This window comes from Lucilia cuprina, chromosome 5, assembly GCF_022045245.1.
Source record: "Lucilia cuprina isolate Lc7/37 chromosome 5, ASM2204524v1, whole genome shotgun sequence".
Classification (NCBI taxonomy): Eukaryota; Metazoa; Arthropoda; class Insecta; order Diptera; family Calliphoridae; genus Lucilia; species Lucilia cuprina.
In genome coordinates this window covers 27023413-27047412 of record NC_060953.1, presented here as the reverse complement: position 1 = coordinate 27047412, position 24000 = coordinate 27023413, and the positions used below count along the sequence as shown (strand labels likewise).

At 27.9% G+C, this 24000-nt stretch overlaps 1 protein-coding gene across 1 annotated transcript in view; it reads right to left on the bottom strand.

The window, feature by feature from the left end:
* LOC111679326 (vacuolar protein sorting-associated protein 13D) overlaps positions 1 to 24000 on the bottom strand; it is a 476071-nt gene that overhangs the window by 372337 nt on the left and 79734 nt on the right. The window contains exons 2-3 of the mRNA XM_046952421.1: positions 15813 to 15938; positions 15120 to 15735 (exon numbers count right to left, since the gene is read on the bottom strand). Of these exons, the coding sequence (XP_046808377.1) occupies positions 15120 to 15735; positions 15813 to 15938 (742 nt within the window). The remainder of the gene's footprint in view (positions 1 to 15119; positions 15736 to 15812; positions 15939 to 24000) is intronic.

Below are 24000 nucleotides of genomic sequence, written 5' to 3'. Positions count from 1 at the left end.
CCAGTAATGAGCGCTAAAGTAATTTTTTGAAGGGGACCTTGTATAAGCGGTAGAGTCAATTATGGACCAATCCTCACTGAATTTGGTAGAGAAATTGACTCGTATAAAACTTATTTGTGTCGAGTTTCGTAACTATATTCGTATTTTTGAGCCAGTAATGATCGTTAAAGTCATTTTCAAAAGTGTACCTCATATGGGGGGTAGGGTCAATTATGGACCGATCCACATTCACAATGCACATCCACATGTGTGTCAAATTTTATTGCTATAATCGTATTTTTAAGCCAGTAATGAGCATTAGAGTCATTTTTTTAAGGGAACTTTATATGGGGGTAGGGTCAATTATGAACCGATCCATATAAAATTTAGAAGAGAGATTTTGACTCACATGAAACTTATGTGTATCGAATGAGCGTTAGAGTGATTTTCCGTACCTTATATGAGGATAAGGGCCAATTGACGGTCACGCCAAATTTTATCCCGATCGGATCAGCCGTTTAGAAATGCCAGATTTATTTCCAAAAATTTTGACTCTGCCCCACTGTGCGCTATTTACTGGTTAAAAAACAAGTATAGGGATAAAATGTGATACAAGTATGTGTGTTCCTCGTGAGACAAAATCTCTGTACCAAATTTTATGTGGATCGGTGCATAATTGACACTACCACCCATTAGAAAATAATTTGCTACCGAATTTCATGCAAAATGTGTTAATAATTCACTCTACCTCTATACATGTAAGTTCCTTTAGAAAATTACATTAACGCTAATTGCTGTAAACAAGTTCTATATGAACCAAAATCAGTCTACAAAAAGTTATGAGGATAGGTCAATAATTGACCATACCGCTCATATAAGATCTCTTTAGAAAATTTGATGAATAAAATTCAGAAAATTACTAGTACTTACATCGATGAAAATCGACATAAGAAAGTTTATACTTAGGAACATAATTCTTCATTCTGAATTTAATGAGGACTGATCTATAACTGACCCTTTTCCCTTCAGAAAAGTGTTTTGGTTATTAAAATACGAGTTTTCCTTATTTAAAATACGAGTATTGGGATGAAATTAGACATCAACAAGTTCTATACAAAATGAAATTTTTGTACACAATTTCATGAGTATCGGTTTAAAATTGACGCTCGTGTTTTAAAAATTTACCTAAAATATTTTGTTTTAAAAAATTATTATTTTGTTATTCCAAATATATCCGTGATCTTTATAATGGAGCATTCCTTTTACGGTATATGTTGGACGTTTTGATGGTTGGTATATGAGATTCCGCGCAGTCGAATATAACACTCTCGCTTGTTCTTTTTGTTCTGTTTAATTGTATTTTTTTGTAAGAAAAACACTATTTTAAAATTATTGCTTAAATATTTTTATATTACGTTATTTTATATTTTTGTTCTATTTTAATAAATAAACTACATATTATAAATAAAACAAAAAACAATCATATGTTTCTCATAATTCGGCAACGCATCGATTGATTATAACATTTTTTATCAGAGACCCGATTGAAATACTTTCCAAAAAAAAAAAATTTAATGATGAAAAAATTTTATTTATTCATGAAATATTTCTTATTTCAATCCATAAATTTTTTTCTTTTTAATCCAAAACAAAGTTTTAAATAATCTTTTCCGATATTTATCAGTAAAGTTGAAAACTATTTTCAACTTTTTTCATTAGATGAAAAAATTTGAAAATGTAAAATTAAAAATTGATACAAAAAAGAAATAATTTAAACATTAACAAATATAGAATTTTAATCTAGTGATATTTTATCTAAAAGGCTTGGATTAAGTTTAAGTAATAAAATGTTTTCTAAGTTTTCAGCACTTAAATTTCATCTGAGCTTCGCCATTACAAATGGCAAGGTATTGAAAGCTCTTTCAACAGAAACTTGGGTTGCCGGAGCTGCTAGTGCTACCTCAGCAATTTTAGCAATAGCATCATTTTTATAACTCTTTTGTTTCCAATAATTTAGTATGTTGGAATTAAATGGAAGTTTTTTTCCATAATGAAGCTGCTCTAAACTTTCCAAAACAGAGCTGCAGTCATCTTGCCGTAAAGAAACAGCAGATTTCTTTTCCAATTTCTCATGTTTTTTATCAATTTGATATACAAGTCTTCTTTGGCTGTGGGAACATATGTATGTAGTTCTCCAAATGACTTTAGTTTGTTAAAAATCATTAAAGGTGAGACTGTGAAACAAGTGAATATTTAACAAAAATAGTATATAATATAATTCCAGCTTGCTATAGCTAGTTTTCTTTGATCATCTGTTAGAAAGGTTGAACCCCTATAACAAAACCTATGATCTAAATACAATGCAGCAATAAAGGCTTTATTTTCAAATAAATTTTTTTCTTCTTCTGCAGTGCTTCGAAAGGGTAAGTTGCTATGTAGTTGTTGCTAGTCATTTCTTCTAACTCTGTTTCACAAACCAACCACTAGGTATAAAAATCACCCATTATTAATTGTTTTGATTGTAAAATTGTTGTTTCTGCAAGCAGTTTGAAGTATTTTTTAAAATTCTTTGCAAATTCCCAATCTATATTTACTTTAAAAAGAGAAATGATTTGACCATTTCGTAGGTGGAGCTTCATCTCGTGTTGTTGTCTAATGTTGGAATAGGACTTATTTGCAACTCCCTCATGTTTTTTTTCGTATGGCCTTTGCACTCTCCCTTAACAAACTAAATGGTTCATTTACCTGTTTAATGGCATCCCATGATGCTAAGTGAAGTGTATGTGCAGCATAATGTACAACCGATAAACTTTGGGATATGGTCGTATTAAAAGAGGGGAATATATCTACATCTAAATTCTCTTTATCATTTATATCATTTTCGCAATACTCTTGAAGAAATTTAGAAGTTTTGATGACATTGGCACCATTATCAGTAGTAATAGAACACGCTCGGCTAATATCTATGTTGTATTGCTGAAGTGCATCTAAAACAGTTTGTTTTAAATATAAAGCAGAATGTCGTTCAAATAATTCGATCATTCCAATGGTATAAACCATTATTTCATAGTTTTAAATAAATTGAATGTTCATACCCTTTAAACTACGGGCCATTCTGCTAGCAATATCTAGCTTAGACATACATACTTATTTTTCAAAATACCTTTTAATTTAGGACGAAATATTTTGGACACATTATTCTACTAGAAATAACTAACTTATGATAATTTTCATAATAACTGTCAATTCAGAACGAAGTGTTTCAGTTATATATTTCACATGGGTACAAATGGATTTTGAATTGAATTTGACATCTTATGCTGTAGTCTGCAAAAGTTTTTGAAATACGTCATCACCAAAGAACCTAAAATGTAGTTGCGAAACTGTTTTGCCTAAAATTTTAAGGTAGTCCTCCTATCTATTTGTAATGGTACCGTTACCATTTTTCTTTTCTTTGGCGATTATGGAAGGACATCCGAATCTAGCATAACAAAATCCTTATTATGTAGTTGTTGATAATGTCTTTTAATATTTCCCATGTGAAACTGTAAGACCTTATCACATACAAGGCATTTGGCGTGTTCCTTATCCTCATCGACATTGACGAGATCTTTAGGGATTGTTTTTTTTGCACGACCCATTTTATATTATTTTATCTATTTAATATGTATATAATCACTTAATCACAGTTACAAACAAACATTTTAAGTCTTACCTTATTTTCTTTACAGCAAATTAAATCTCGTTCTTATTATGAAATATTCTCAAATTTAAATGTATATAGTATTTGAGTTAAAAAAAAAAACGACGAAAAAAACAATTTTTATATTGATTGAAAAAGATATTTTTTAATTTCAATTGTGAAAGATTTTTATGTTTGAAAATAAAAATAGTTTGCTCATTTTTTTCATCATATGGAATTTTTTTCAACAAAAATGTTTCGGGTCCTTGTTTTTTATTGTATGTCTTTCGGGCTTAAGCAACTGGTGGTTGTGGATAGAGTGGATGAGCACAAACAGAAGCATACAATATTAGTTACATTCTCCCATTTATACCTTTACGCAGCAAAAATAAAACGAAGTACTTCCAAAAAATAACATATGTATATCACCACTTCAAAGATAGCACTAAGTTAATTTTTTACCTTGTAGAAGTAATGTTTATTGACTTCCAATAAGGCGAAAAAATATTTTTTTTCAAATTGAATTATATATTTTTGTACTGAAATTTTTTGAATCAAACCAATTTTATTTTGGAGTTAACTGATAAATAAATTTATTTATGGTAATATTATTTGAGTCAAATTAGTTATATTCTATAAATAACTTCCTGAGAATGACTTCAGATAAAGTGATTTTGAAATCAAATATGCACCATGGTGTATTTGTTTAACAAATACTTTGTGGTCAGCGTTGCCGTTATGGGCTTTTCCTACCAAATTTGGTAGGATTTTTTTCATTAGGTAGGATGGTAGTTTAAATAGATTTTTGGTAGGTTTGTCAAAACACATACTTTTGAAGGATATTATAAAAAAGAGACTGTAATAAAGGCAACGCACATTTGAGTTATTGCCAAGTGATGGCAATGAACATGGTGTACGGAATATAAGGTGACATCACTAGCCCAGCTGATCATTGTTTCAATTTTTTATACATAGACTTTTATATAGGCTTGTCAAACTCCATATAAAAAATTGACAATCGTGCGGTTGCTCTCAAGTGCTGGTACCTTGTTAAGTATTCCGTGACAATGAATTTGCAAATGGTCAGAAAAAGTGAATTGTTTTTCTGTTCTCTGAGTCGTTTAGATCTTTTGCATAGAAAATACCAACAACATTCTTACGACTATTGTAGCAGCTGCTGACATCTACGTGAATTGAACATATAAAAACGATTGAAAGAAATGGATTCATGTTATTTATTGGTTATTTAAACGTAAAAGGAAATTCAATTATATATTTCTTGTTATCTTCTGATATGGATCAATTATAAAAAAATCTTGTAGGATGAAATATGAGATTAAATCAGCGAAACGCAATGAGCTTTCAAAAGAGTTGCCTTGAGAGCCTGGATGGACTTGGCTGGATTGTCCAGCTTTTTTGGCGCTTGTCCAGTTTTAAGTTAAAATTTAATTTGTCCAGCTAAATATAAATTTTTTAGTACACTGCAATAACTTGGCAATAATTTTTTTTTATGTTATCTTTGTCTAATTATGTTAGCCAACACTGATTGAACATTTGTTATAAAACGAAGTTATATACTATATGATTTCCCTCTTCTATCATAACACTAGACTGAACCAAGCGGGAAAAAGAGGCAGTAAAGTGGCCTTACTAATGGCATTATTTTTCAGACACAAGCACACCTAGCTTCATTGACCACACTAGGAAACTTTTGTTGAGAAATTTTTCTTAATTCTCTTTTGAAGTTGAATGATATTATTTCCCTTTCTCTCTCACGCAAAATCAAAATTTTTCCAAAAAAGTTTGCTGGTGTGGACCGCAGATTGCAAAATCATTTAAATTTTTCACGGCTTGTTATTGTCAGCCAATTGCTTGATAAGGCTTACCACAAAAGGCATATTATACGGTCTTTCGTTATAGGCCAAGGTAAGATAAGGTAGGTATTGAAAATGAGCAAAATCGGTTCACATTGGGAAAAGTTATGAATCAAAATTTAAAACAATTTCGATAAAAATAAGTATTTTTTACATATTCTGATGTAATTTTCTCGAAAACTATGCAAGATAATTCCATAAAAATCACCATACATTCGTTTCTACCCAAGAGCTTAATCTCTGCGGAAAATCGCCAGAATCTGTCCACAATTTCATATACTTCCCATTTGTTAATAACTTCCGTCGCAATGTCGATATCTTCACAAAATTTAACAAATTAAAATCTTATGTCAATAGAGTGCATTCAGAGGAAACATTTTTTGGATTGGTCCATAGTTGGACATAGCTCCCATACAAGGCCCCCTCCCGAAAAACATTTAAACACACATAATTTATTACTACAATAAGATATCCATATAAAATTTGGTACAAGTATTGCTCTCACATAAAGAAATATTACCATGAAATTTTTTTCCGATCGGTCCATAATTGGTCATAGCTCCCATACAAAGTCCCCTCCCGAAAATCACTTAAACGAGCATAACTCGTTTAAGTGATATAAAATTTGGTATAAGAATTGCTCATATGCATATAAATTTTACAGTGAAAGGTTTTTTCGATCGGTCCGTAATTGATCATTTTGTCGAATTTGGTGCAAGTATTGCTCTTATATACAGAAATATTACCATGAAAGTATTTTTGGATCGGTCCATAATTGGTAATACATAAATACTATTTTTGTACACATAAATGTTATTTCAAAAATTTTTCATGGTCGGTCATTGCTCCCATACAAGCTTCCCTCCCGAAATTAAAAAAAACGCACATAAAAAATTGATATCCATACATTTAGCAAAAACATTACTCTTATATACATAAATTCACTATAAAATTGTTTTACGATCTATCCATATTTGGTCACAGCTCTCATACTAGGTCCAGAAAATCACTTAGGTTCACAGTATTACCAAATAATGATATAGATACAGAATTTTGAAATTTTAAAGCTATTGATACAAAATTTGGCACAAATATTAGTTTTGTATACAAAAATTCTTTTTCAAGATTGATTCATAGCATGGGTGCGGTAGGTCTAGGGTTGCCAGCTTGGCTGGATTGTCCAGCTTTTTTATGCTTGTCCAGGTTAAAATTTAATTTATCCAGCTAAATAGATTTTGTTTAGTACACTGCAATAACTTGGCAATAATTTTTATGTTATCTTTATAAAATCATTAGAGTCCGACCGAACTCAAAATTTCGTTCGGTACCGAACTCTTTTCTTAAATGAAAAACGCATTTATGATTAAAAAGTAATGAATTTATAACATTTAAAAACAAAATATGAACATCCGAAAGATTTTTTGAAAAGGGTCTTTAATTAGCAATTGGGTCAATTATCAACTAATTCCGAATCCCAGAGTGTGATAAATTTCTAATAACAAACTATTTTTGTGAAATGCATATATCTTAATACCTTTATTTTTGGTTTTTAAAAGATTCATTGTCAATGATAAAATTCTCTGTAAGAGCACGCACAGAAAAACATGGCTGTGGTTAAAATTATGATTGTAGTATTAACATATTATCGTTATTGTAACAATTTTAAAATATCATATTATGATTAAGTACCAAAAATATTGTATCATGATATTTTTGTATTTATCATAATATTGTTATACATTATTATATTATAACCCAAGGTGATCAAAATTTTGTTTTAAATGTGTATCGAAATCTAAATAAATTTTATCGAATCAGTAAAATTACAGTTTCTAAAAAATAAAAAATATATATAATATAAAGATAATATACTTACAGTACTTAACATACTTACTTAATACTTTCAATTTACCTATTAATATGAAATTTTTGTTCATAAAAAATTTAAGTATAATTTCATAAAAATACTTGTATTTTTAAGCCTGTTATGAACGTTAGTCATTTTCTAAAGCGAACCTTATATAGAGACCATGTCGAAATGTAAACCGATTTTGATTATTTTGAATACCAATCAATCTGCAACAATAGTTTAGGTCCTATCGTTCTTTTAAGAGACTGACTGACTGACATGTCTAGAAAATTTCAATTTTACAAATGAGATCAAAGATTTATAGTCGAAATAATTCAAATTAAATGTTTCACTTTTCTTAGCTTTTTAATCACTTTCTGGTTAACTGTTTTTCAAATCAGCCGAAAAAATTAACAGTTAAAAAGGCGTTTTGTATCTATGAAATCGGAAATTTATTGTACAGCCAGGATGTATAATAACTTCTGTAAAAAAAATTCCACCATTTTTAAAACTTTTTGATGATGTAAAAATATGATAAATAAACATATTATAAAAAGTTCGGCGTACGGTGTTCGATCAAAATTTCGCCGAACACCGAACATTGACCGAACCTCACTTTTTACCGAACTCCGAACCCGTACCCGAACGGTCGGACAGTAAAAATCATATTAGCCAACATTGATTGTACATTTGTTATACAACTAATGCTATGTATATACGGTTGTTAGACTTTACAACGTTGGCAGTAAAATGATGTCTAATAATACTTATAAATTTTGTCTTGCAATATTTTCGGAAATGATTTTTCTGACAACGTTGCTAAAGAAAAATTGTAAGTACAGCCGATTTTTAGACATTTTCTGAACATGTTACTGACAACGTTATAAGATCTGTCAACCGTATATTACGGCTTTAAGTTACGATTTTCCTCATCTATCATCAAATTAGACTGATTTGTTATTTTTTATTGTTTTGTTTTTAGTATTTAATTTAAATTCTTAAATTCATACGCATATGTATGTGACAGACTGAACCGAAAAAATTTATGTTTAGATAATTAAATTTTTAAGAATGCAATTTATTTATTTATTTATATTTAAATAATAATGCATTTGTACATTAGGGTGGCCTCGTTTTTATGGATAAAAAATAAGGTGTCGATGTTCCAGACTAAAATAAAAGTTTAATTCAATTTATCAAAGGATAAAGAATTCTCTTTTTGAGGTTTTTATTATTTTTTTCATATTTCTTCCAAAGGAAATATGGTATTATAAGAAAGGTCTTTGAGAGACAGTAAAAATAATTGAAATTTTGTAATTTTTCGTAAAATTTTAGATGTTTTACATTTTAGCATAGATTAATTTAATATAATTCGTTAAAATTAATACACAATAATAATCAATAAAATCCATTGAGATGTTTTTTCCCGTTTTCCAAAATTCAGTCTAGATCCACGATCGGCAACTCCTATACACAGTATATTTTGGCCGTTACTAAATTTACACAGACTACTCACATGCAGTGTGACCATTTTAGCATTTTTGCAGCTAGATTTAGCATTTTTTATTTTGATTTAGCTGCAAAATTTTAATTTAGTATTTGGGATTTTATTTAGAATTTTTATAAAATATTTTTAGCATTTTTGGTTTTTTTTTGCAATTTTATAAACAAAAAGACAATCTTTCGCAAAAAAATCAGAATTAAATGCCTACCTAAACACAAGAAATGTGGGAAACATAATAATTTATACTGTGATTGAAAAGAGATCAAAAAGATTCATGGAGATAAATAACTTAAATTTCATATATTTTTACAAATACGTTTAGTAACGCTATTTTACAAACTAATATCTTTTGTTTGCTCATGGAATGAAATATATGATTTTGAAAAAGATAGGAATGGTCATAGCTTCGAATTAATCAATTCAGAAATATAAAGTTTAATCTTCCAATCCTTTTTTTAATTCTCAGGAATTAATTCAATAGCTTAATTCAAAGACTTTCAGTTTATTTTAATTCATTCATATACTGAATTCATTCATGTTTGAATTACATGCTACTTTAAATGATTCAATTTTTCTTTTATTCAAATCTACTTGAAATTGAATTACGAAATTTTTCTTAAATTCATTTTGTAGTAGACTGAATGAAAAATATTTCGTTTGCAGCCAGAGTGTTGTTCAAAAACTAAAATTTCAACTTTAAAGGTTTATAAATTTTTATGTTTTTATCTCTATATAAAAAAGGTTTTGCGCATAAGTTTTAAATAACTTAGTTTACAGTTGATATTTGTAAGTTTGTAAATTAAGAATGATAATTCTGACTAATAATAATCTCAAGCTGTGGGTACAAGAAATTTTTTCTATTTTTAAGTTATAACAATTTTACTGCAAATAAAGATACATAATATTTATGTACAATATACAAACATACATACAAACATAATGTCTTTATATAGAAAAGCATTTCACAGAAACAGGAATAATTTCTAGTATTTGATAAAAAACTAAACAAAGAATTGAAGTGAAAGAAGTGAAAATAATATTTTTGTTTATAAACCGTGCAAAAGTTATTTTCAAACATGAAAAAATCTATGCGTACAGGAAACTGTGGACCATTAGTATTAACTTTGTGTACTCAATTTTTCATAAACAGCTCTTATGCTCCTTTAAAAGGACTTTAAATTTTAAAAGACATCCAATTTCAAAAGATGGAGTTCCAAATTTATATTAAAAAGTTGGTATAAATATTAATTTGAAATGAAGATGAGTTCCTCTGCTTCGAAATAATATAATTTATTTCAAATCATCAAAATCATTAAGAAAGAATTGGAAATCTTAAAGAAAATTTGCCACAAAAAAGAAGTTAAAAGTTTTTGAGTCGAAAATGAAACCTTTTTAAATTTAATTTCTTTTTCGTTTTTTATCTAAGTGAGACAGGTAAATAATAATAGAATGTACAGATTCCCAGCTTTAATTTGATACCAATATTAGCATTATAAAATACATATAAATATTTTAACTATTATAGGACCTAAAAATCTTAGTAAAAAATCTATTTTCACATGCTTATCAACTTTTCCATGTGTGAATACTTTTTTCAAAATTGTTACAGGGTGTATATGAAGAAAATTATTGTTAAAAGCAATAATAACATCTAGTTTCCTTTTATTCGAACAACCGAATAATTTTTAATTATCCGATTATTAACCGGCTAACGTAAAACCTCAAATAATTATTTGTCGAATAAACCGAATAAGACAAAAACCCGAATAATTGAATACCCTACTAGGAACCACATAATTTTTATCACCGATGGATTCATCAGATGAAAATTCTAATTCACTCATGATAGGATTATTTTGGAAATATATTTTTTAATTTGAAATTTCAAATTTGAAATATTTATAATTCAGTTTATACGTATATGTTCAAACTTTTTTCGAATGGAAATTATATTTGGAAAATGTTATTAAAATTTTCCAAAAACTTTATAATTTTTTAAAAAATTTTATAAATAATATGTTTCGAGTAAGATTTGTCATTTATGTAAATAGGGGGTATATTTATTTTAGTTAAATTTTATCTATAATATAGGGCTTGTTTTTTGTTTAATCATTAGCTGAAATTAAAATACAAAATTGGTTTTGTAAAATACAAAATAAAATTTCTGAAAACAAAAGCCCTCTAATGTTTATACATTTTTATTTAAAAAATTTTCTTTAATCCCCTACAAAAAGAATGAAGAAAAAACGATTAAAGTTATTTTGTAATAGATTTGAATTCGAAAAAATTTAAATCATTCAGCAAGGAATTAAGCCTTTAAAGAATGAATTATACAAGTAATGAATTCAACATTTTTAAAGTCCTAAAGAATTCAGCTTATGAATTTTTCGAATGAATGATATTATAGAATGGTGAAGTAATCAATTTTAATTTGATTTAAAAAATTGAATTAAGGCTTAAAAATTTTAAATCTTTGGGTATGTTTAATTAACAAATTTTATTTTTTTACTATATGAAATAAAGGGTTTTTAATTTTTATCATGCTTCAGGAGTTCTTGTTAATTCTTTTTATTTTTACCAAATTTTAAGTAATTTTGTTGATACATTTTATTTTTAATTAAAAAATAAATTAAATTTCGAAAATATAACTGACAATTTATTCCAGAATTACAAACTTACGAATTTGAATATATCCCTCAATTCATTTCAAACATTGTCATTTTGTGCTAATGCTTAAAATAAAGTTCAATACAAGTGAAAATTGTTAATTTCAATGCAGTCCAAATGTAGTACAAATATTTCGTTGAAAGCGACTTAACAAATTTTTTACATATGTATATACTAAAATTTTGTCTAATTAGACCATACTGTTACTTTTGCGTCATGTTTATATTGTTTGCACACTTTATAAACTTCAGAACAGTTTTCATATTTTCAAAATGTTATGTTTTTTTAATGAGTTGTAAAAATTATGTGTAAAAAATATTCATTGAATTTCTATCCAATCCTCGTCTAATACCAAAAAAATCAAATTATGTTTTTTATCTATGTATGCTTTTTTCGGGTGTGTGAGTTTTTTTTGCTTTTATGGCATCAAGTGTATTTATTGCTTGTTAAGGACTTTAGGATACAAAAATACAATATGCCAAAGTTACGACAACACAACAATTTTCCAACTGAGCTGATGATGATGTTAAAAAAACAAAAAGGAACAACATAAACTTCAAGTGGATGGAGTGGCTGGCAACAGTAACAAAGCAAATCCTAAAGAAGCCAGCTTTTGTTAAACTTTGATGCACACAAATACTTAGTTGTTTTAAAAAAGGGGCCAAATTGTTTATATACTCGTACCAGTAGAAGGAAACGGCACAATAATAACAAAAGCAATGACAACAATAATAATAAATTATCATGTAACGAACTTGTGCTAAAGCAAAATACCAAGTTCTTTAATATCGTTTTGAATAAGTATTGAATTTACCTCCCCTTCGTTCTATTTTCTTTTGCACCAGCCTCTCTTAACGAAGGTGGAAAGAAAGTAGAGGGAAGTGGTGATGCGATGAAGCTGATGATGACGTTTTACAAATAAACACGTATTTACGGATAATTACGTGTTTTTGTTATTGTTTTGTATTTATTTATGTATATTCTTGTTAAACGGTGACAAAAATCCTTGTTGTTTATTTTAACGGCCACGTGTCAGGCATAGATATTGTTAAACATAGTAACTTCATCGTCGGTAACAAGATTTATCAAGTGATAAATTATTTAAAGATTTGTATTTAATTACACGTAATATGTACTATGTGCTTCTGCTCGTCTTTCTACTTATGGCTTTTATTGTTATATTATCTGTCAAACACGTACGAAAGGAGTACAGTGGAGAGTACATTCGCAAATACAGTACTGCAGCATCAGCAAAGTTTAGTATAAAAATCATATTTTTTACTATGTATTTTATAAGTGTAACAATAAAAATTAACCGTATCAACCCATCACTGCTGTAAACAAAATATAACAAACTTCAACTGAAACAAAAATACCAACAATGAAAATAAACAAATTAAATTAAGTTTTAAATACTTACTGTAGAATCTAAAGTACTATTAGAAAAGAAAACAATTAATGCAGTTAATTTTTTAGGCATAAGCATATTTGCATATCAAAACAAAAATACATGTTTTAAGTTACAATTACGGCATTTTTGGATTTTAAAATGTGCATTGGAAGTTATATAATAAATCTACATTTACATTTCGATAAAATGTGGACTTCACATTACAATTTAAACATTTACAAATTTTTAAGTAAAGTTAAAGATAATTTTAATAATTTTATTTTTTATTAAACTGAAATGTATTAAACTTTGGAGGCCCACTCGAAAGCACGACCTAATTTTTTTAGAAATGTCACTCAAATCGTTTTGTTTCATAATACATAATTATGTAGAAATTTTTTATTAACCTTAGTTCCTGTAAACATTTTTTTGCAGAACTTATCCTATACTTGGACCTCCAATGTAGTTGTTATATCGTGTCGCATAACCGACAATACTTTCTTACTTGTTTTAGATTACATTAAGATTAATGTTTGAAATTATCTAATATTATCTGATTGTTTAAAATTTATGATTCAATAAACATATGTATGTATAAATGGGTACTTGAACATTTACATTAGAGGTGACCAAAAAATATTAGTTTTGATAGGATGGGTCACATTTTGTTGGAAAATTTTAGCCAAATTGGATAACTAGAACCCCTATATCTAATAATAGTATTTTTTCAATTTCTTCGAAAATTTTGCCTTTAATCCTAATATCCTAATATATATTATAAATCTCTTTGTAAGTCTGTTCGTTTGTTTGAAATTTGGAACATTGGTAGATCTATTCTTGAAGGATGTTGCCCTCCTAGTAACCTTTTTCAAAAAGGTTACTAGGAGGGCGCAAAGAGGGGGTAAAATGGGTGAAAAGCGGTCAGAATTAGCACTTTGGAGCATAAATAGCAATTATTGTCCTTACTTAAGCCAAAATATATTCCATTAAACCTTTTAAAGTTTCAGAAATATGAATTAGCATAGTACTGTTGCGAAAGTTGAATCAAAATGGGACAATATGCATATGTTAGAAGCCCACCGAATAGGGGCAAAAACGGGTAAAAAGGGGTTCTGTATTTGCTGTATAAAATATTCTAAAGACTCTAAATTTAAAATATTATAAAATCGGTTAAAATTAGTATTTTTGAATATAAATACCAATATTTTCTTTACTTAAATATAAAAAAATTATAAGGAATTTCTTCATAAGAAGACCTTAAGAATTTAGGATGAATGAATATTTAAGTATGTATAATGTTATGAAACCACCGGGTATTAAAATCTAGTATATATTATATTTTCTTAATATTTCGACCACATTTTATCTTCTCGACAAAATTATAGTTCCAAGAATGAACATCGAGCGACAAATATCAAAGTTATACCCATTTTCTTTTCAAAAATATGTCTAATTCAAATTTTACTATTTTTTTGTGTAGGTATTTTGGTTTACATCATGTAAAAAACAAAAAAAATCCGTAATATCAATTTGACAGTCAGAATATACTTTTTAGTTTGCAGTTTTATTTTGGGTAACATTTTGTTGTCTACTGCTTTACCAATATAAATTAATGTGTAACAGTATGTGTATGGGCAACACTGATCTGCATACATATATTGATCCAGTATGTTTATTGATATTAAATAAGCATTATTTCAAAACAAAAGAAATATCTCTAATAAATGAAAAATTAATTAGTAAATATTTTATTTTCATGTTTCTAAAAACAATTATAAAAATAATATATGTATGTACATACTTAAGAACATAATTCAACATTTTCTGAAAATAACTCTAGTGAATTATTAAGGATATTGAAACGAAATTTTACATAAATGTTCTTTGATACAGTCTCCCGAGAAACAGCTTTTTGTTAATTTTAAGTAAGCACAAGTCTTAAATGATGTGTATTGTAGTAGTGAACTCGGAGCGAAAATTCAATTTGGTTAATTTATATTTTCAAAATTTTATGGAAAAGAAATGTTATATTTAAATAAATATGTAAATATATAATTAGATTTAAAGTAGTCGAATATCGATTTCAAATGAGAATATATATTATAAAAATCCATTGAGTTTTGTGGTCCAGTAATAAATATAATTCAATATTGATCTTATGTTTATATACTTACTTAAAATATTGTTTAAATTCTTTAACGCACAAATATATTTCTTCGATAAATCTAGGACAATGAGTATACCAAACTGATGCCATTCGTACTTTTATTACAACTGAAGAATTTTTATCTTGCGTTATTTTAAAACTTAAGGCGTTGGTATACTGAAATTCGTCATCATCCATCCCATAAATTTCATTACTAAGTGTATACATCGCACCATTTTCAAACAAATTTGGTGGATCAGTTAAAGGATCCTTGCCAACGGAAAAAATACGTTGATGGTTAAATCCTTCTGGCGTTATATCAATAATTTGTATGCCTCCCAATGCACCTGCAACGCATAAATCCTTTCCCAACGTTGCATGAATCTTGGCTTCGCTCATCGTAAGTGTTCCAACTTTACGACCAACATTTCCATTTTCAACTCTTAAGCTTCTTAATACTAAAATGTTTAAACGATGAAAATCAAAATTGATTTCAGTTTTAACTTGTTCAACCCCAACGGGATCTTTACGTGCAGTAGCATTAACTTTACTCGCATTTGTTTTAAGGCTGCTTTGGTATAGTTTATAATTATCAATAATTCGTTTTCCAAATCCAAGAAGTTCTACAATCGTCTCTTGATTAGCTACATATAAATATATAAATTGATAGTGATATTTTAATACTTAAGTTTTATCAGTGTAATGTAATAATAAATCTTACCAATAACGTCCAAGTTATTGAATGTTATATTTGCAATTTGGATCGCTTCTATATTGTCCATTGATTCTATAATATTGATTTCTATGGTTATAAGAGCACCTTCAGTGTCGCAATCATAGTTTTTTCCTATTTAAAAACAAACAGAACATAAACATTGGAATTTAATTGCATATAAATATCTACTAAGAAAAAAACTTAAGTACGATTGCAATTACCAAAACCTTTTTTATTATTTTATTTATTGAATTTCAACCTAGCCAGCAAAAACTTCCATTACCTAGTAAGCTAGAAAATAATCATGGAATCGCGTAGAAACTATTACTAATTACTTAATAACTAATTATTTTTGTTCGACGAGGTTCAAATAATTATTGGTTATTTGTTTGTTACAAATATGTTATGCGATAGCTAGTTATTTTGAGCCGACTTTGTATGTAGAAAACATAAATATAACAATTTCTCAGCTAGGGTTTGAACCGAGGCATTCAGTTTTCTGTTTCATACTCCAGACGCTTACTCGATGCTCCATTAACATGTTGCTTTTTGTAATTTTGAGAACAGCTTTTTACAGAAAAATGTAAGTTAATATCATTTTGAAAAAAATAAACGGTATCCAGCACTATATTCAATAGTCTCTATCTAAAATAACACAAGTTTTCAGGAGAGCAAAAAAACTGTTTAATTCGAAATCGTTATATAAAAAGAATTTAAAATTTTGTAATATTTACAAAATTGTTCACAAATTTATATCAGATAGAGCTTTTTTGTACGAAAATTCTTCTTCAAACCTTCAGATAGAGAGTTTTTCATAGAAATATATATTTTTATTTGATTTAATATCAATAAATTTTATATTTTATGCAATTTAATGAATCAATATAAACCCAATTGTTGAAAAAGCAACATCTAATGAGGTTTTGGTACAAAATCAATGTTATATGGTTAAACACGGCAATAAAATTAATCAAATTTGTATCATAATGAGCAATATTTCGAAAACTTTTAAGCCGATTTCAAATATTTTTGCGGATTTGTGTTCAGCATGTCCAAATTAGTAAAAACATTTATTTAGCAACAGAAAATTATCCAAAATAATAGAGTTTGAAGCAATTTTTCGACAAGATAGAGAGTTTAGCATTCAGAATCTTTCTTTTTTTAAGATAGAGAAATTTAAAAATTGCTGTAAAATTGCCAAACAATATTTTCTTCTTTTGAAATTTATGTCACTGGTGCGGGATAGTTTTCTGGATATTTTGCCATCAAAATCTTATTTTCATGAAAATGACAGATAGAGACTATTGGATATTTTTAGTATTTAAAATATTATTAAATATTTTTTATAAAAAATTGCAATAAATTAGTAAATCTATGAAAAGAATGGTTACTATCTATTTATCTTTAAATAAAAATAATAAATTATCCCACTATTATATTTATAGCGGAAAATTAATAACCAATAGGAACATATATTGTGTGACGTCAGAGCTCTAATATGCGCAGAAAGTTTTAATTATGTTCGCCTGACGACGTAAATATGTATAAATGTATTTATGTATGTATGTATGTATGTATGTATGTATGTATGTATGTATGTATGTATGTATGTATGTATGTATGTATGTATGTATGTATGTATGTGACTGATTCATTGATTATTGAATGAAATTTGGCTGAACTGAACCCGCCGAATATGGCTTTTAAGTTTATTATTAAGTTTAATATACTCGTATCTCGACAAAAAGCTAGCCCCTATGAAAAGCCCCCAAATCAAAATTGCACTTAAATGTCCACAATTTTATTCAACAATAAACGGCTTAAGTATGTATATCTGAGGCAAGGTACAATTCAACATAAATGCTTTATTATGGCAACTAAATCACATTATATTTTTGTCAAAGATGTAGGGTATTATATGGTCGGCCTCGCCTGACTATAATTTCTTACTTTTTTAGATATGTACATTAACTAAGAACGTATTTATGGATATTTGTATACATATTTAGGAGTAAACAAGTAAGAGTGCTATATTCGGATGTACCGAATCTTATATACCCTTCACCATAGTGTATTTTAAACATATTAGTTTCATATATTTTAATTTTTTTCACGACTACATTATTATTACACCAAAAGCAAAACAAAATGAACAACAACGCTAAACGAAATAAAAAATAAAAAACTAATTACACAACGCAAACCAACAGACATTTAAAGATACATACAGAAAAGCAAAACCAAAATAAACAACGCAATAAAACCAAGCTACATCCAAGTATTCGAACAAAATTCACAAAAAAATACATAACTCATTGAAGCCAACAGCACCCGAACATACAATACAAAATACACAGTTGAATAAAACCAAATACATCTACACACGCACATGTACATCTTTTTCCAATTCACAATGTTGTTGTTGCTTTTTTACCATATCTCCGTTATTTATAGACCGATTTTGCTGATTTTAAATAGCGATCTTCTCGAAAGAATGTCTAACAGAATTATTGAAGTTTCAGATCTTGCTGACATCTGAGGTCCTCTAAAAACTGATTTCAACAGACAGACGGGCAGACAGACTGGTTTAATCGACACCGCTATCTATAAGGATCAAGAATATATATACTTTATAGGGTCGGAAAACTATATTATAGAAATTACAAACGGAATTACAAACTTATATATACCCTTCTCGCGAAGGTGAACGGTATAAAAAGGTTTTCTTAATTATATTAAACAATATTAGTAATACAAAAAAATTTCAATTGCACCTACTTTACTCTTTAAATGAGTAAATAGATGTTTGGTACCTTTTTGTAACTGAGATTTGGTTAGATAGAATGTTTTGTCTCACTTCTGAAAACTTATTTAATATTCCAGAAGCGATAGTGCGGGATGAATATAAATGTAACCATAATTCTTTATGAATATGGGTTATTAACGATAGAATGTTATCTACATATACAGTGGCGGAGAAACGGTTCATAGCAAACAATTATTGATGTCGTACTTTACAAACTACATATTAATCACATCTAAAAATGCGTTTACACATTATAGACTTTTATAAACCAAATATTTCCATACAGATGAAAACCAAGTTAAAAGTGAGATAAGAGATGTAGACAATTTATTTCAAATAACATATTTGAAGTACATCAGGTTTGGTGGAAAACCCGAGAATGTGTTTTATTTTTCACATCCAAAAATCGGATTTTGCTGCTTCTAACTCCAAATTAGAATTTCATGATAAATATCTCAAATGAAAGGTATTAAAGTTAACTTTCATCCGTAATTTATATTTTAAACTTATTTGTATTTTTTAGGTATATATGTAAGTAAATATATTTAAATAATATTGGTATTTGAAAAAATAATAGAAACAATTCATGGTATTGCACAGGGGACATAAAATAATATTTATTAAAACTTGTTTATGTATTAATTTTAAAAGTTGTTATCCCATAAAGTAATAAATATATTTTAATCCTAACGATTCTTTGCTCGTAAGAAATTTTCTCACGACGAATATCATCGCTATGCTCGTATTTTTTATCCAGCTTAGTACTCTTGGATAGAAGGACAGAAACAAATTTTCAGTGCTATCGGTCAAGAACTGTAGGACTTAGAGTGTTCGAAGTTGGACATTTTTATTTAAATGAGTGTAACTTTTAACTTATTAGTGGTGGCAAAAATCTTCCATTTGATGAAATTTGCACCAAGATTGGTTCTATTGGAAAGTAGGCCAGAGACAAATTTTCAGCTTTATCGGCCATGAACTCACACATACATGGTTTTATTGAAATGAGTGTAACTTTTTACATATTGGTCTTAGCAAGCATTTTTCATAGCAGTTCTGATAGCTATTTCTTCATTGTTTCCAAAAAAATATATATTTTTTCAATATGGACCTTTTTACTCAAAAGAAAGTCTATACAATTTCCTATAAGGTCTTTATAGTCCCATAATGGGATGCGAGTGGGATTTCTATCGAAAAAAATGCCACTCACATTCTACTAAGAAAACTTCCCCCTTGAAGTTCAAATAGCTATTTCTTCATTGTTACCAAAAAAATGCATTTTTCAATATGGACCTTTTTACTCAAAAGAAAGCTTATACAATTTCCTTTAAGGTTTTTATAGTTCCATAAAAGAGTGGATGTTTTCAATTTTTTTTTTCAAATTGGGCTCTTTTATCTCAAAAGAGACCTAATTTCCTCACATCACACACAATCTTTTTTTACATTTTAAAAAGGCATACATTTCATACCCAGCAAAAATTTATCAAAATTTTGTAATATGTATTAGTTATTTCTTAAGTTACAATGTAATAAGTGTTACTTATTAATCTCATTATTTCAAATATAATAATTAGTTCATAGTAATGATATAAATATTAATTTATATATATCATTACCTGCAAGAATTATGTAATTATTTGCCTGTAATGAAATTAATAACCAAAACATCAAAATTTTATGCTGAGTGTTTTCTTTTGCGTTTCAATATTATAAAAAAATCAAAAAGTACCAGCTTTTTATTACAAAAGCGCTCTTAATGCGAACTAATTGAAAAAAATCAGAATACTGAATAGTCAATAATCAACATAACCCCTATTGGTTACTCATAAGTATTCATCTCTAGTGACGCTTTAAATAATTAAACGAAATCAAAAAGTAAATTTTGGTGCAATAAAGTGCAAGAATATTAAAATTAAAAAAATAAAATTGTGATTTTTAAAATAAAGAAACAAAAGTTATTTGAACATAAAAAATAAAACGTAAGTAAATACATATATAAGTTAAAATGCCTTCTCAGAAAATGAAATATAAACAAAAACTTAAAATAAAAAAAAACAAAAAATGCATGATTTGTTAAGTGGTGTTATCACAGAAAATGTTTGTAATTTACCTAATCAGCCCCCACATAGATCAAGTTTTTCCGAAACAATCTCTATCCCGGATATGTCTTCCGAGATAGAGAATGTTTCGAGTAGCCTAAAAACAAAGCTTAAAAAATGGTTTATTAAATATGGGCCAAATATTAAATGTACAAATAGTTTATTAGAGATTTTAAAGTCAGAAAACTTGGACGTTCCAAAATAAGTGGGAGGATTGATTGGAAACAAAATTAAATGCGAAGAACGTACTGTTTCACCAGGGAAATATGTACATGTTGGATTACAACGACAGTTGGAAAAATGTTCAAAAATTATAAAGAACTCAGATCTAAAAGAAATAGTAATTGATATAGGAATCGACGGACTTCCACTTTATAAGAGTTCGTCTATGTCCTTGTGGCCAATTCTAGGACGTGCAGTCAATATAAAAAATACAGATGTATTTATTATTTGCTGTTACGTAGGAAATAAAAAACCATTAAATATAGATTCTTATTTACATGATTTTGTGAAAGAATTTTAGGATCTTTCACAAACTGGCTTTATTGTTGACAACAACCAAATAGTTGTTAAAATAAGGGCCTTTGTTTGTGATGCACCAGCAAAAGCCTTTGTTTGTGGCATAACAGGGCACATGGCCCTAAATGGTTGTTCTAAATGTCAACAACAAGGCAAAAAAATTGACAATGTTCTTACGTACTCAATTACTGAGGGGGAAAAAGAACAGACCTTGACTTTAAGTTAAGAAATTATAAAAATTTTCATCAATCAGTTCATGAGGATATGCAAATGGAGTTAGAAAAAGTTGGAATTGGAATGATATCACAATTTCCAATAGATTGCATGCATTTGCTCGATTTAGGAATTACAAAAAAATTCTTATGTATATTGTTGAAAAGAAAACTATAAATATTGTTCCTTTTTTTTCTGTCGTTTTAATTTCCGAACAACTTCTTCAATTTATTCCGCACATTCCTCATGAGTTTGCTCGAAAGCCGAGAACTTTAACGGATGTAACCAGATGGAAAGCATCTGAATTTAGGCAGTTTGCCCTTTACACAGGTTTAATTGCTCTAAAGGATTGTGTTCCAGAAGAGCTTTATGACCATTTCGTTCTCCTCAATTGCTTCTACAGAATCATGTTATCTTCTCCTTCAACAGAAGATCTAGAAAAGGCACATGAATTCGTCAAAACTTTTGTGGAAACTTTTCCAGTTCTGTATGGAAGATCTAGTGTGTCCTACAATGTTCACAACCTTCTCCATATTGCGGATTGTATTAAACAATTTGGAAATTTAAATGATTTTTCGGCATATAATTTTGAAAATTTTATGCAAAAACTTAAAACGAAAATAAAAATGCCAAAACATATAAACCAGCAAATTGTCAACAATTTCTTAGATTTACCAATTTTACTTCCCAATAAGTTTCTGGGTTTAAAGTATAAAAAAGATAATATAAAATCAATTTCTCTTTCTCAAGGTTATTTTACCACAAAATCGCCAATTAATATTTGTTTAATGAAAGACAAATCATACCTGGAAATAACAGAAATTATTGATGAAAATATATTTTTAGGAAAAGTTTTTAAAACCCTAAAAATTTTTTCATCTATCCTATAAATTCAACGGAAATAAATATAGCTTACTTTGAAGATATTTCTAATGAGAGCAACAATTATAATTTTGAAAACATTTTTGCCAAAATAGTTAAACTTCCTTTTAAACATGGTTTTGTTCTTATTCCAGAATTACATTCTTCTTTTTAAAATGTCTAACAAAATTCCAAAATTAAAACCCATTTAAAGTGATTAAAATCCAGATACAGATATGTACATAAAAATCCGAATACATAAATAGACTATACTTTTATCCGGACTGTAATTTTAATGCTTGTATGAACATAAATTTCTTTGTCAATTTTGTAAAGATGAGACTAATCCTAAGGCCCCTACAGAAGGACTTTAAAAAATACTAGTTTAGGGTGTCATACAGTAGGACATATCCAATTACATTTCTTACATTATTTGCTTGCAATTAATTAGTTTTTAAAATATTATTTTTTACAGATGCACTCGTTGAACAAAACAAAATTCTTTGCAACACGATCCTTCAACAAAATAAAATCATTTGCAATGATATGACGGAACAAAATATGGGCATACAAACGATTTTGGAGTCGTTTTGGAAAAAGCCGACGTTCATTGAACTTTTTCCAATTTCTTTAAACGATGATTTAATTTCTTGGGAAGAGAACATAACTAAGGATAACAAGGACGAGATGGTAGGTACATAATGAATTTTCTATACCTGTGATGCATGTATCAAAATAATAATAATTTTTTTAATATTTTTAGGTTAAAACTGTTAAAACAATATTGGGGGAAAAAGGAATTGTCAAAGGCTTAACTTCTATAATAGCAGAAGACCTGTTATGCGAATACAATATAATCGGAATGCATAATAAAAAAAGATTCAGAATTTTCCCAAAAATTCTTGATATACTTTTAAGTAAGTATAATAACATTACTTTTGAAAATATATGAAATTATACTTATTATTTTTATCTAACATTTACATAGCGTACCACATGTCCTTATCTCTGGTTAACAACAGCCCAAAATCATTCGATAAAACTATTAGATCAGCGTTCAAAAACTTAAAAAATCGACATTTCAAAAACAAATGCGTTCAAAAACGAAAACTTGAAAAGGAAATTGAACAATTGGTTCACATGTAAGATTTTAAATTAATAGTTTATATTGAACTTAAATACAAAATACCTCAAATAAGTACAAAATATATCAAATATTTATAAGTTAGTAGTTTTTATACTTTTTATAGAAGTTTTATATTAAAACTATACAAGCTTTTTTAATATAATGTTTATTCTTTTGTTTGTTATGTATAGCAGGCATGGATAATTCAGTACTTTTTTAGACTATTATCTAGTCTATAGACTATAGTGTAGTCTAGTCTATAATAAATTCGATAGTGTAGTCTGTAGTCTAGTCAGTAGTTTACTCTATAGTCTAGATTAATGACTAGATTATAATGTAGACTAGACTATAGACTATCTAGTACAGCTGAAAATTAGTTTAGTACTTTATTTTATATTTTCCATGCCTGATACGTACTATACATATATGCGTTTTCTCGATGAAAATTACATATTAAATGAATTGTTATTGTTTTTATACCCTTCACCTTCGTGAGAAGGGTATATATAAGTTTGTCATTCCGTTTGTAATTTCTATAATATAATTTTCCGACCCTATAAAGTATATATATTC